The 13502-nt window shown below is 42.7% G+C and overlaps 1 protein-coding gene across 3 annotated transcripts in view; it reads right to left on the bottom strand.

Annotated features, from left to right (window-relative positions):
• The window catches only part of SEC61A2 (SEC61 translocon subunit alpha 2), a 46065-nt gene that overhangs the window by 3083 nt on the left and 29480 nt on the right, over window positions 1-13502 (bottom strand). For all 3 annotated transcript variants that reach the window (XM_074001018.1, XM_005564628.4, XM_065520275.2), the window contains exons 6-11: window positions 13277-13386; window positions 6549-6702; window positions 5414-5574; window positions 4379-4576; window positions 1369-1560; window positions 52-128 (exon numbers count right to left, since the gene is read on the bottom strand). In XM_074001018.1, the coding sequence (XP_073857119.1) occupies window positions 52-128; window positions 1369-1560; window positions 4379-4576; window positions 5414-5574; window positions 6549-6702; window positions 13277-13386 (892 nt within the window). The remainder of the gene's footprint in view (window positions 1-51; window positions 129-1368; window positions 1561-4378; window positions 4577-5413; window positions 5575-6548; window positions 6703-13276; window positions 13387-13502) is intronic.

The raw sequence follows: 13502 nt of genomic DNA, 5'->3' as shown, positions 1-13502 counted from the left end.
AGACTGAAACACAAACACAGGCCTAGAAAGGCGTCCATCTAGCGGCCTTACCTATTAAGCTCATGAACCATAGAGGTATCCCGGTGGCCCCTCATTACCATCTGCTGTTCTTTCAGCTGTTTAGCTACCTGCCGAGAGAAAAGCTACTTTGAAAATCCAACTCCAACATTTCACTGCTTACATCTACCACGTTCTATGTGAAGTGCTTCCCACACACTAACAAGTAACATACAATAACCTGAAAGTTACATTGTCATATCATTCACATGAAGCCTGAGGAAACCAAAGTTTCAGTGCCACTCCATTCCATGTTAGCCATATGAAACCAGTGCTTCTCAACCCTTCTTCAATTACCAAACAAGATTTTGTTTTGCAGGAGGGTTGCAAACCACTGTAACAGCTAAGAATTTTTTACTTTTGGGAACCAACATTTAGCCCATTGGGGTGACACTGACTCATTAAAAATGTATAAATTAAAGTTTAAGTTATAAAGGAGTGTATCAACTACTATTTTGACAATTAAATATGAATTTTCCAAAAACAAAGTTTTTACTTTTTTTTTTGAGACAGAGTCTCGCTGTCTCCCAGGCTGGAGTGCAGTGGCGTGATCTCGGCTCACTGCAAGCTCTGCCTCCCGGGTTCACGCCATTCTCCTGCCTCAGCCACCTAAGTAGCTGGGACTACAGGCGCCCACCACCGTGCCCAGCTAATTTTTTGTATTTTTAGTAGAGACGGGGTTTCACCATGTTAGCCAGGATGGTCTCAATCTCCTGAACTCGTGATCCACCCATCTCGGCCTCCCAAAGTGCTGGGATTACAGACGTGAGCCACCGCGCCCGGCCTATTTTACTTTTTAAAAATTTTTTTATTTATCTATTTATTTATTTATTTTTGAGACGGAGTCTAGCTCTGTCGCCAGGCTGGAGTTCAGTGGCACAATCTCGGCTCACTGCAACTTCCGACTCCCAGGTTCAAGCGATTCTCCTGCCTCAGCCTCCTGAGTGGCGTGAGCCACTGCACCCGGCCTTTTTTATTTTTTTGAGACAGGATCTCGCTCTGTCACCCAGGCTGGAGTGCAGTGGTGCCATCTTGGCTCACCGCAACCTCCACCTCCTGGACTCAAGTGTTAATGCTCCGTCTGAACCTCCTAAGTAGCTGGGACCACAGGCACGCACCACCATGCCCGGCTAATTTTTTTTTTTTTGTATTTTTTAGTCATGACGGGGTCTTGCCATGTTGTCCAGGCTGGTCTCAAAACTCCTAAGCTCAAGCGATCCAGCTGCCTCAGCCTCACAAAGTGCTATGATTACAGACGTGAGCCACCACGCATCGCCAAGAGTTTTATTTTAAAATAAACCAAACACTTACATCTTTGGCTGAGGAGCCAGACACTTCAATCCATGTCTTAGAGAAAAATGCGCATGATCCCAACATGAAGATGATATAAACAACGACATGGACGGGATCCTCAAAGATGGCGCCCATGGACTCGGGAGGAGAAAGATAGTAACACAGGCCTCCAACTGGATAAGAACGTGCAGGTCCTCCCCCACTGACATCCTACAGAACAGGGGTACAAAGAACAAGTGGTCAACCTAATTAGGAATACATTTGTATGACACTTCAAACTTCTCAGAAATGACAGTGTTTTAAGTTCAAGGTATGTACAGCTAGTCATTCTATGTAGCTTCAGAATGTCCTTTTGTATCTAATACCTTCACTCCTTCAAAGTTACACAATGAGCACCTGTTACATGCAAGACACTGAAAATATATTATGAATCATTTTTAAAAATTGTAATATATTACAAAATCTTCCATTACTGAAAACAGGAATATGATTACATTTACAATCGACCTCTGATTATACTGAAAATCTGAAAATTTCTGAGCTATGAGTATCCAGTCAGAATATTCAGAGCCCTATGAGTGATCCTTCCATATGAAAACAGTAATGCAATCAACTAAAATATTGACATAAAACTTTAACTTGCTGCCTAAACTTTATGTGGCTTGTATGTTATTATAAGGAGTAATCTTTTAATAAGTATAATAACTGGATTTTTATCTACACACTTAAAAAGTCTTATAGAAATAGGAACAGTATTATTTGCTCATATTAAATAAAGTTTTGGGGTATACAGATGGGGGTGAGAAACCAATTTTTAGTTGCAATGATTACAGTACCTGGTTCTTGAATTTATGACTGTGAAATGCTTTCTTTACTGTGCCCCTGGAATCACTAATCCCAGATCAAAAGCACTATCTCCCAATAATTCTCTCATTAAGAAGAAGCTTACTCAAGGTCATAACACAATTTGCACAGGACCAACTACTCAAAGCACTAACACTAGGAAATTCTCATCAGAGTAATAACTACTCCTGGACTATTCTGAGGAGGACAGAAACAGCATTCTTCTTACTCCTGTCTCTAACTTTCGTGTCCTCGTTATAACATTAGCCACATTTGTGTTAAATGAATGGAAAAGAAGTATTATGAATAAAGGGAATCCTATTCCCTTCAACTGATACATAAGAGTTACTGTCTTACTCTCTTTAAAAAAAAAAAAAAAAAAAGGCCGGGCGCGGTGGCTCAAGCCTGTAATCCCAGCACTTTGGGAGGCCGAGATGGGCGGATCATGAGGTCAGGAGATCGAGACCATCCTGGCTAATACGGTGAAACCCCGTCTCTACTAAAAAAAATACAAAAAACTAGCCGGGCGAAGTGGCGGGTGCCTGTAGTCCCAGCTACTTGGGAGGCTGAGGCAGGAGAATGGCGTGAACCCGAGAGGAGGAGCTTGCAGTGAGCTGAGATGCGGCCACTGCACTCCAGCCTGGGTGACAGAGCGAGACTCCGTCTCAAAAAAAAAAAAAAAAAGCGATTTCTTTAAATGGCATTCAGTCAAAGCAGAAAGGTACAATGAAAAAGCAGAGGTATAATGAAAAAGATAGTACATGAAGACAAATGCACAGAATAAACACCATATTGCAAGAATAACTGTACAAGAAAATACTATTCTTTGGTGGGGTGCAAATTCTAGAATTACATACTGTGGCAAAGAATAAAGGACATTAGTCTTTTAAAATTCTATTATTTTTGAGACACGGTCTCACTCTGTCACCCAGGCTGGCATGCAGTGGTATGATCATAGCTCACTGTAGCTTCGAACTCCTGGGCTCAAGCGATCGTCCCACCTCAGCCTCCTGAGAAGATAGGACTACAGGCACGTAACACTGTACCCAGCTAGTTTTTAAATTCCTTTGTAGAGATGGGGTCTCGCTATGTTGCCCAGACAGGTCTCCAACTCCTGGCCTTTAAGCTATCCTCTCTACTTGGTCTCCCAAAGTGCTGGGATTACAGATGAGAGCCAACACTCCGGGCTAAAATCTGTAATTGTAAGAGGGGAAATGCCCCTTTGTTAGGTGACAGAATTTAAACCTATGAAAATTCAGCCCCACAGTAACGCACGCTTCAATAACAAAGTGGCTAGACTGTTTTAGAAAAAATTATGACAAGGGGGATGTATATGAGAATGTACAGGATTATATTACTAGCAGCACCGCTGTCTCTACCATCTAGTTAACAGCATGCCTGTCTCTAGCCCAGCTCATCACAAGCTGGTTTACTGCCGTTCAGACCTTGAAAAATGGAGGAGGCCTGGAGGCAGGGTGGGAGATAGGAAAGGATAGGATGAGTCCAGCATCTCATATGTTAGCAGCACAAATAGCAGTTTTTATTTTTAGTTTTGGGAGACAGAGTCTCGTTCTGTCACCCAGGCTGGACTGCAGCAGCATGATCTCGGCTCACTGCAACCTCCATCTCCCGGGTTCAAGCAATTCTCCTGTCTTGGCCTCCTGAATGGTTGGGACTACAGGCATCTGCCACCATGCCTGGCTAATTTTTGTATTTTTAGTAGAGATGGGGTTTCACCATGTTGGCCAGGCTGGTCTCGAACTCCTGACCTCAGGTGATCCACCCGCCTCAGCCTCCTGAAGTGCTGGGATTATGGGAGTGAGCCACCACGCCCAGACAGCAAAGAGCATTTTTGAGAAAACATTACTATAGACAATACTGGAATAAGATGACAAAACAGGAAATTACTTTTATGAAATCAACCACAATATTAGCTTAAAAGGTCATTCAAATGAGATGTGAAAGTGCTTCCTGGACAGCAAAATAATAAAAAGCACTTGGGCAATCTTAACTTCTGCAACACTTACCAGTTCTTCCAGATACGTACTAAACTCTGCTATATAGGTAAGTGAATCTGAAAATATTATAGCAAATGCTCCAATGTTGACCTCATTCCGTTAAAAATACAACCATGAAATGCAAATTATAATCAACTGTAAATAATATAAATAAACATAATACTCACGGCCCACTGTCCTAGTAAATTTACTAAAAAGTTGCCACTAAATCGAACCGACAGCATCTGGGAAATAACATACAGGTTTGACACCAAGGCCGACTGGAGGATGATGGGGATGTTGGAGGTGTAGAAGAGTTTGATGGGGTAGCTGCTGTACTGTCCTCGGTAGCGGGCCGATTTAATGGGCAAGTCAACGCGAAATCCCTAAAAAAGAAAACCAAGAGTAAGTGGGGGAACTAGACACATTAAGAAAAGAACAGACCAGAGAGGGAAAACAGAACAGTGGGGAGGATGAAAAGACAATGCCGGCTGGGTGCGGCGGCTCACGCCTGTAATCCCAGCACTTTGGGAGGCCGAGGCAGGTGGATCCTGAGGTCAGGAGATCAAGACCATCCTGGGCAATGTGGTGAAATCCCGTCTCTACTAAATTACAAAAAATTAGCCAGGCGTGGTGGCGGGCACCTGTAGTCCCAGCTATTCAGGAAGCGGAGGTAGGGGAATCGCTTGAATCCGGGAGGCGGAGGTTGCAGTGAGATGAGATTACGCCACTACACTCCAGCCTGGTGACAGAGCAAGACTCCATCTCAAAAAAAATAAAAAATAAAAAATAAAAAAATAGCCAGGTGTGGTGGCACGTGCCTGTAATCTCAGCTACTCAGGAAGCTGAGGCAGGAGAAGCACTCGAACCCAGGTGCTGGAGGTTGGAGTGAGCTAAGATCGCGCCACTGCACTCCAGCCTGGGCAACAAGAGCAAAACTCTCAGGGAAAAAAAAAGCAAAGACAATGCTAACGAAGACGTTCTGCCTTTTAAAGTGTCGAGAGTCTGCTTCCTGCTGATGGGCCAAAACAAAAACCAAGAAAGTACAGAGACTCCAATATTTCACACCCTAAAATCAGAGTCTGGAGACTCGAATTGCAAAACTGTATTTCCCCTGATCTTAAACTCTGACTTGTCAAACACGAGCATGTCAGATGGCATTGTCTTCCAGAGCACAGTGAAAGTCTACATCCCACTTACTTTGGTGAAAAGATTATACTTACTTGGAAATATATAACAACAGCAAACACAAAAACTGTAGCAATGAGGTTCATGAGATTGGGTAAGTTCTGCCGGTAAAAAGCCTCCCGTAAAGCTCGGACTTTGTCCGTCCTGGTGGCCAACAAATGGAACAGAGCTATGACTGCGCCCTCGAACTCAGTACCTGTAAAATCAAGACAGACACGACCTGTGGACTCCTTGTCCAAAGCTGTCCCAGAGCTCAAACAAATAACTGTGAAAGTCCAGTATACAGCAGAAAATATGAGTCAAAAGAATTCGCCAATGTTTGCTTTATGATATAGCCATGTGAGCAGGTTCTACAAATATTTAGATCATTGAGGCAAATCTATCTTTTTATAGCATAAATCCGAAGTTTTCTCAAGAGGCTATTCTTGATGAAAACATACAATGTAAAATTTACCAAAGCAAAATTTCATTCATAGAGATTTGCCTCTCCTTTACTTTAGGGAAGGAAGAGAGTATTTTTAGAAAAAAATAAAAAAGCAGCAAAGCAGAGCAGAGATGTCAGAATTAAGAGATAGATGTCACTCTATCAAGCCTGCCTTGAGGTTTACTGCACCAAGAACATTAATAATCATTACAATTTTCTTAAGGCTGGGATCAGAGTTTAGGTATTAACCACTTAGGACAGTATCTGTTAGAAGTGGAGATGAGGAAGGGGAAAGAGAGAATGAAATATTTCAAAACTTCGGTGCTATTACAAAGCCAATTAGAAGAGCAGCAAAGTAGGAGTGCTCCGGGTGGATTCAATGAACAAGTCTTTCCATTTGAAAAATCTAAAATCCACTACCTTGTTATCCCCCTACGGATGCTGAAATCAGTCAAATAAATGGCTTCTGCAGCAATGCCTTAAGCAAGGTTAACAAACGAAATTTTAAAACTCTGTTTGCAACCACTGAAATTTTAAATGAGCAGAGGCTAAAATTTTGGTACTATTCTCGCTGAGGTAGTGTGGCTTACTCCACACATCTCTGCGTATTAAGTTTTGAAGAATTCGCATTCCTTATCCCCTAGGAGGGCAAACCAGAATGGCTCTAGGCATGTACTGCGACACGATGGGTTTTCCCAGCACACATCCAGCAAAACGCGTGCAGTTGCAGTCACTGTGCGATGTACCTCTGCCAGTGTTAATGGTAGTGGGACTAAAGGCCTTCCAGACAATGGTCTCACAGATGTTGGTGGCAATAAAGAGGGAAATCCCAGACCCCAAGCCGTAACCCTTCTGTAGCAGCTCATCTAACAGCAGCACAATCAAACCAGCAACAAACAACTGTGGGGAAAGAAATGCAAGTAAGCAGAAGCAAGAACAAACTCAAGAAAGGGGGAGAGGAACACCATAGGCTATTTCCAAGCTAGGGGCGTTTTGAATATTAAGGCCTGACCGTTGCAATTTCACTACGATGACCAACTGCATCTTTTGGCCTGCTTTCATTTACCCAGGCCAATCCAGAACAGTAAGAGGACTGGAAATACCGTTGCGTTATAAAGCAGACATTTCAACTTTAAAGTCTATTTACACTTATCTGAATAGTTTCTTTTGCAATGTTTAAATAAAGCCTGTTTGAAAAGCACACTGAAACAAAAAAAATGATCACAGTATTCTAGAATTTATGACAGCAAGAAACTGAAAACATCCCAAATACCTCCAAGGAAGTAAAAAGTCAGATGAATTCTGGTATAATAGCAAGACGGAAATGTACACTGCCATCAAAGGGTAAGTCTAAGGGCTGTGCTGATCCTTTGAAAAAAGCATTATATATGTATTATATATATGTATATTCTATACAATGTGTACAGAATAAAAAACTACAACACAAATACGTACTCAAATATGTACTCCAGCAACAATGTAAAAATGCATTCTATACACATAGTGACAAAGATTGAATGTAAATTTGAAGACAGTTAAAGTTAAGCTCATAATGTTTTTAAAAATGAAAGCATACTAACTTTAATTTATGGGATATTGAAAATTCTGAACTTGCTTCCTGGAGAAGACATTCCTCTAAAAGCATGCATTAATGAAAAACAATCCCTAGCCTTGCAAGTGACCTCCTCCGTCATCTGACCCCTTCCCTGCACTGGAATAAGCTAATCAAGACAGGAAGAAAACATGCTTCCATGCCCCAACTTCACACATGTCCCCACTTTAAAGACCCCCCCCCGGCAGAAGTGGGGAAGTCACTTCCATTCCTCCCAGTTCTCAAGCCGCCCCCCTCATTTTGTACTCACTTGATCCAGTATCACCTGCTAGAAGAGCCACCAAACTAACCACATGAGACCCTTTTAGGCATGCTTACCTTAGACAGTGTTGTTTTTTCCTTAACTGCCACTTCAATAGTTGGACAGAGCCTAACTTGTCTATTTACAGTCTTTTAGTCTGAGTTTCAATGGACAGGAGAAAGGGTATGATTCTCCAAACTTCTAAGAGAGATCATGCTAATCCTTTACTGCTTGAAAACCAAGTTTGACATTTTGACAAAATAATGTAGCGGTTAGGACTTACTACCGATTCTATTGAACCACAATCATGTCATGAGTGAACAGATACTCCCCATCATAAACCGAGAAACCCATCCTATGCAGGAAATAACAGCTGTCCATGAACATCAGCCACCAGACAGCGTCGTGATGGGCCTTGAGAAATGAGCTCTCCAGAGTCCCACAGCAGCTCTGAAACCACTCGTTCTCCAGACCCCTGTTCAGAACAGGGACCATCGGACTACAGAGTCATTCATATCTGTCCTGTGAAAATTAAACTCGGGTTTTTCCAAAGGGAAGAAGAAATTATAGAGAAATGAGAAACGGTTTCTATAATTAAGGGAATAAAAGACAGTAAATATCATGCATGCCTGTGAAAAGGGATAGGAACCCAGGAAGTGGCAGGAGCGTCTATAGTGATGGGACCTGAACCCTAACCGCGTGTGCACGGGGAATGGACGACATGTATGATGAGCTAGTATAAACATGGCACTTAACATTTTAACCCTGCATGGCACCTACACACAACTTAGTTTTGTCAAACTACCTTTTGTTAAGTATGTCAAAACATACTTACCTTTATTACATGCCATGCACACTGATATTCTCTAATAGTTTTTTAAAATTTTTAATCAAGACCTGCTATTTAGGTTTCTAAACTCACTAGCTGAAAAACACTAACCATGTGAATGAAAACATGAACAAATAAGGTGAGAATGAAAACATGAACAAATAAGGTGAGAAATACCTTCCACAACGGCATGCAAACAGTTTTCAAAACCTATGTTTCTGGGTGAAACACACTGATCCAATCATAGCTCTTCAGTGTATCCACATATTTTCAATCTTAGCAATGCCTTGAAAGACACAAATTGGTCACTGCCCACCTATAATCAAACGTGACATCTCTCTCTCCACATTAACAGAAGAATTCAACACACATATTTGTGTATCAGAATTCATGTAAATGAATTAGTATACATCCACTTCACTTGTTTCATTCTTGGACTGTAACTATTTCTGATTTCTGACTACTGAAAATAAACATTAAAATAGCTTAACTATTTCATATCAATTTAAATCCATAACTGACTCTGTAAGAAGTCAATCCTATAGCTAGCTAGCTGAGAATCACTCAGGGGAGATTCCTTAGGAATCTGAATATATCCTTAAGTAAGATACTACAGACATTTTCTTGATGTATAATGTTCTACGAGCTACATGCCAGTTCTAAGTGTCTTTTAAAAATCAAGATTATTCTAAACTCTGGATTGCATAAAGTGCTATAAAGAAATAAAACTGAAGGCAACAATTGGCCGGTCCATACCGTCAACGATGCCTAAAGCATATGAAGAGAAACCCCAAGCACTGAAAGGCACTAAAATCAGGCTCCAGAATATCTTCTCTCCCCATCCAATGCGCCTCTTTCCCTAATTCCCAAGGGCTGTAAATTTGCCAATCAAGTGATTTGTAAATGGAGAAATAAAGACAAAGTTAATCTTTTTTATTTTTTAGAGACAGATCTCACTCTCTTGCCCAGACTGGAGAGCAGTGGTGTGACCTTGGCACACTGCAACCTCCAACTCCCAGGTTCAAGCAATTCTCCTGCCTCAGCCTCCCTAGTAGATGGGGGATTACAGGCATGCAGTGCCATGCCTGGCTAATTTTGGTGGTGTTATTTTATTTTATTTTTTGAGACGGAGTCCGGCTCTGTTGCCAGGCTGGAGTGCAGTGGCACAATCTCAGCTCACTGCAACCTCTGCCTCCTGGGTTCTGCCTCAGCCTCCTGAGTAGCTAAGATTACAGGCATGCACCACCATGCCTAGCTGATTTTTGTATTTTTAGTAGAGACAAGGTTTCACCATGTTGGAAAGGATGGTCTCGACCTCCTGACCTCGTGATCCACCTGCCTCGGCCTCCCAAAGTGCTGGGATTACAAGTGTGCGCCACCGCACCCAGCCAATTTTTGTGTTTTTAGTAGAGACGGGGTTTTCCCATGTTGGACAGACTGGTCTCAAACACCTGACCTCAAGTCATCCGCCCGCCTCGGCCTCCCAAAGTGCTGGGATTACAGGTGTGAGCCACCACACCTGACAGTTATTCTTTAAGGAAATGTATCTTCTACCAAATGGGAACACACTGGGGATCAGAAAGCTTCCAAAGAACCTGATCATTCATTAAAAAGTCCTGCCCTAGACCAGGTGTGGTAGCTCACACCTCTAATCCCAGCATTTCAGAAGGCCGAGGCAGGTGGATCACCTGAGGTCAGGAGTTCAAGACCAGCCTGGCCAACATGGCAAAACCGTCTCTACTAAAAATACAAAACTAGCTGGACGTGCTGGCAGGCCCCTGTAATCCCAGCTACTTGGGAGGCTGAGGCAGGAGAACTGCTTGAACCCGGGAGGCAAAGGTTGCAGTGAGCCAAGATTGCACCATTGCCCTCCAGCCTGGGAGACACAGCAGGACTCTGTCTCCAAAAAAAAAAAAAAAAAAATTCCTGCCCTAGTCAAATGACAAAATAGTTCCATCTCATTAGAAAAGTCAGTTTATTGTTAATGCTAAATAAATACTTGAACAGTATAACTTTTGTGGATATAAATTACACTCATTAAATAATCTTATGTTTTGCTTCCTACATAACGTTTCTAATTTAAAAAACAGAATGCTCTGCAATCCCAGCACTTTGGGAGGGTGAGGCGGGTAGATCACCTGAGGTTGGGAGTTCAAGACCAGCCTGACCAACATGGAGAAACCCTGTCTCTACTTAAAAAATACAAAATTAGCCGGGCCTGGTGGTGCATGCCTGTAATCCCAGCTACTCAGGAGGCTGAGGCAGGAGAATCGCTCGAATCCAGGAGGGGGAGGTTGCGGTGAGCCAAGATCGCGCCACCACACTCCAGCCTGGGCAATAAGAGTGAAACTCCGTCTCAAAAACAAAAACAAAAAAACAGGATGCTCAACCACACCAGTCTGAGACAGTCAGATTTCTCTCAATGTATATATTAATGAACTGGTACTTGAGGTTATTAAAAAATGTTTTTCTGAGCTTGATCTTCATCTTTTGAACTGATAGAAAAAAAATTCCTGGCTGGGCACGGTGGCTCACACCTGTAAGCCCAGCACTTTGGGAGGCCAAGGCAGGCGGATCACGAGGTCAAGAGACCAAGACCATCCTAACCAACACGGTAAAATCTCATCTCTACTAAAAATAGAAAAATTAGCCAGGCGTGGTGGCACCTGTAGTCCCAGCTACTCAGGAGACTAAGGGAGGAGAATCGCTTGAACCCAGGAAGGGGAGGTTGCAGTGGGCCGAGATCGTGCCATTATACTTCAGCCTGCCAACACAGCGAGACTCTGTCTCAAAAAAAAAGAAAAAATTTCCTAAACTAATCTGAATTTCATAAAGTGAACAAGAAGAGGCATTTCCAAGAAAATCAGGACTCCAGATACCCATTTTTTTCTTTTTTTTGGAGACAGAGTCTCACTCAGTTGTCCAGGCTGGAGTGCCGTGGCGCGATCTCGGCTCACTGCAAGCTCCGCCTCCCAGGTTCACGCCATTCTCCTGCCTCAGCCTCCTGAGTAGCTGGGACGACAGGCACCCGCCACTACACCCAGCTAATTTTTTTGTATTTTTAGTAGAGCCGGGTTTTCACCATGTTAGCCAGGATGGTCTCGATCTCCTGACCTCGTGATCTGCCCCATGGGCCTCCCAAAGTGCTGGGATTACAGACATGAGCCACCATGCCCGGCCTCAGATACCCATTGTTTATTAACTTAAACAAACTTCTTTTCAAAACACAAGAAAGATAACTTAAGTACAATCCGTTCTTGGGTAATTTATCTAAATGGTTTTTAAGGATTGTACAATGGAAAAATATCTTCTAAACTTAACATACTTTAAGATACTTAGGGCTGGGCGTGGCGGCTCACGTCTGTAATCCCAGCACTTTGGGAGGCTGAGGTGGGCAAATCATGAGGTCAGGAGTTCAAGACCAGCCTGGCCAACATGGTGAAACCCCATCTCTACCAAAAATACAAAAAATTAGCTGGGCGTGGTGGTTGGCACCTGTAATCCCAGCTACTCAGGAGGCTGAGGCAGGTGAATTGCTTGAACACGGGAGAGGAGACGGAGGTTGCAGTGAGCTGAGATCGTGCCACTGCACTCCAGCCCAGGCAACAGAGTGATACTAAATCTCAAAAAAAAAAAAGAAAAAAATTGATACTTAGGACACTGATAATTATGTTGGCCTTTAAAAATTCCATTCCCAAGTGGCTGGGCGGTGGCTCACGCCTGTAATCCCAGCACTTTGGGAGGCCGAGGCAGGTGGATCATGAGGTCAGGAGATCAAGATCATCCTGGTTAACACGGTAAAACCCTGTCTCTACTAAAAATACACACACACACACACACACACAAAATTAGCCGGGCGTGGTGGCGGGTGCCTGTAGTCCCAACTACTCGGGAGGCTGAGGCAGGAGAATGGTGTGAACCCGGGAGGCGGAGCTTGCAATGAGCCGAGATCGCACCACTGCACTCCAGCCTGGGCGACAGAGCAAGACTCCGTCTCACCAAAAAAAAAAAAAAAAAAAATTCCATTCCCAAGCATCCATTTAAAAAACCCACAGAACATATTTATGTGTGTATAAATAGTGTTTCACTGACTCTAAGATATTACCATTTAAAACATTATTTTGTGTACTACTAAGAAAAGAATACTGCCAATTAACTTGTGACAGAATACCTTATTACAAAGAATTTTAATTTTCTCCTTACAAAAAGGTATTTTAGACCTCGAGGTAGATATTTGTCCTCTAGCTTGCCCTTCTATATTTAAACAATAACCTTCATTTCAGTAACAAATCACAGCAGATTTTCTGAACACCTTTAGACAGCAACTGAACTCAAACAGCCGTTCTGTCAAGAACACACTCAGCCAACTAACGTCACGACGACGTGAACAAGCCGACACACACGCGGGCAGTGACACCACCACTGTCTCCTGGCGGACCGCAAGTGGAAGGCACTGTTTACTGTACAGAAACACCCTGATTCCAGAGACATCACAATGTGACAACTGTGCATCTCAAGAATCAATACAGTTGATCCATAATTCTTGGTATTATGCAGTTATGAAGCTCTTAGAATAAATTTGAATTTTTCACATCAACACAATTTGAACACATCACGGTCATAGAAGGTTTTAAAAAAAAAAGTACACATATCACTTCAGTGATCAAAATACTACAATCAAATAATTCAACAGTAAGAAAATGAACAAGTCAATCACCTAAAGAACTGTTAGAAAAGAAAAAAGGAATCAAACTGTTTTGTTATCTGCATAGGAAAATATAGGATTTCTTACCTGAATAATGATAAGGAGACAGATCCCGGCACCCATTTCCGCAGGGTCCCCGTACATCCCCGTCATGACATACACAATGGCTTGCCCGATGGTAATGATCATACCAAACACTGACGAGAAGTGGGGGAAAGGAGAGCACGCTTACCACCAACGACAAGGAAAGCCCGAGAAAACATCTTTACCGCAAGCAGTCTCAAACTTGGAAAATGCTCTTGAACTGCATTAA

The sequence above is a fragment of the Macaca fascicularis genome, chromosome 9 (genome assembly GCF_037993035.2).
Source record: "Macaca fascicularis isolate 582-1 chromosome 9, T2T-MFA8v1.1".
Taxonomy (NCBI): domain Eukaryota; kingdom Metazoa; phylum Chordata; class Mammalia; order Primates; family Cercopithecidae; genus Macaca; species Macaca fascicularis.
The sequence above is the reverse complement of the archived record's forward strand: the minus strand, read 5'-3'. Positions and strand labels throughout refer to the sequence as shown.